This window comes from Merops nubicus, unplaced genomic scaffold (assembly GCF_000691845.1).
Source record: "Merops nubicus isolate BGI_N331 unplaced genomic scaffold, ASM69184v1 scaffold37742, whole genome shotgun sequence".
NCBI classification, from domain to species: domain Eukaryota; kingdom Metazoa; phylum Chordata; class Aves; order Coraciiformes; family Meropidae; genus Merops; species Merops nubicus.
Genome location: NW_008594943.1, coordinates 1 through 905, shown reverse-complemented (window position 1 = coordinate 905; position 905 = coordinate 1). Strand labels below are relative to the sequence as shown.

The following is a 905-nucleotide window of genomic DNA, read 5'->3' as shown; positions in this document are numbered from 1 at the left end:
TCCACGCCCACTCGAAGCTTCTCCCGGTCCTTGTTGAAGGTGTGAATCTCCATGATGGAGGCAGCCACTGGATCTACAGAGAAATACTGGGGGGGAAGGAGCAAAGCTGCTCAGGGGGAGCACAAAGGGAGGGGTGGGCTCTGGGGTGGCTGAACCCCACCCAGCAGCTCAGTGCCATGCTTGGTGTCCCCCACAGGGGGATGGGGAGAGAAGGGAAAAAGAGGGAGGGGGGAAAATAAATGTGGGTTGGGCTACAGGAGAATTGAAGAGGTGAAGGAAACTCTGGGTGGGCAGGTAACAGGTTTTATTCACTTCAGGTAACAGGATTTATTCACTGGTTTCAAAATGAGAAGCAGGGGGGCTGGGTGGTTAAAACAGGTGGAACATGGGGTCCAGATGAGCCTCGAGGTCCCTTCTGGGGGGTGTTCACTCACCGCCTGGATGGCTTCCCGGAGCTGCTTCTCCTTCTCATCCCTCCTTACGACCACCCCGGTCAAGGGGCAAATGAAATAAACCCCTGAGACCGAGGGGGCTGCTGCCCCCTCTGCCCCCGGGGAGGCGAGGGCCTAAAGGAGACAAAACCAACCCCAGTTTTCCAGGTGCCAAGCCGAAGGGGGGGAAGGGGCTGGGGGTTGATTTTGGTTTTAAACCCCCAGAGGGTGCTGTGTGCTGAGCAGGGAGCAGCATCTCACCCCCTCCTCGGCCGGGAGCTCTTCCCTGCTCGCCGCCGCCTCGGCCAGCAGCTCTTTTCTCACTGGGGAGGACAAAGAGGGGTTAGAGGGTGGAGGTTCCAGCAGTTTTGGGGTGCTCAGGATGGCACAGCACTGTCCTGGGCACACAGAAGCCTGCCCTGGGCACAGAGACACCAGCCCTGGGCACACAGACGCCTGCCCTGGGCACACAGA

At 59.2% G+C, this 905-nt stretch overlaps 1 protein-coding gene across 1 annotated transcript in view; it reads right to left on the bottom strand.

Moving 5' to 3' along the window:
* UBXN6 (UBX domain protein 6) overlaps window positions 1-829 on the bottom strand; it is a gene marked incomplete at its 5' end in the record, with an annotated part of 4126 nt that extends 3297 nt beyond the window's left edge. Inside the window, 3 exons of the mRNA XM_008935923.1 lie at window positions 1-86; window positions 435-566; window positions 693-829. Coding sequence (XP_008934171.1) covers window positions 1-86; window positions 435-566; window positions 693-829 — 355 coding nt within the window. The remainder of the gene's footprint in view (window positions 87-434; window positions 567-692) is intronic.
* Window positions 830-905: the final 76 nt, after the last annotated feature.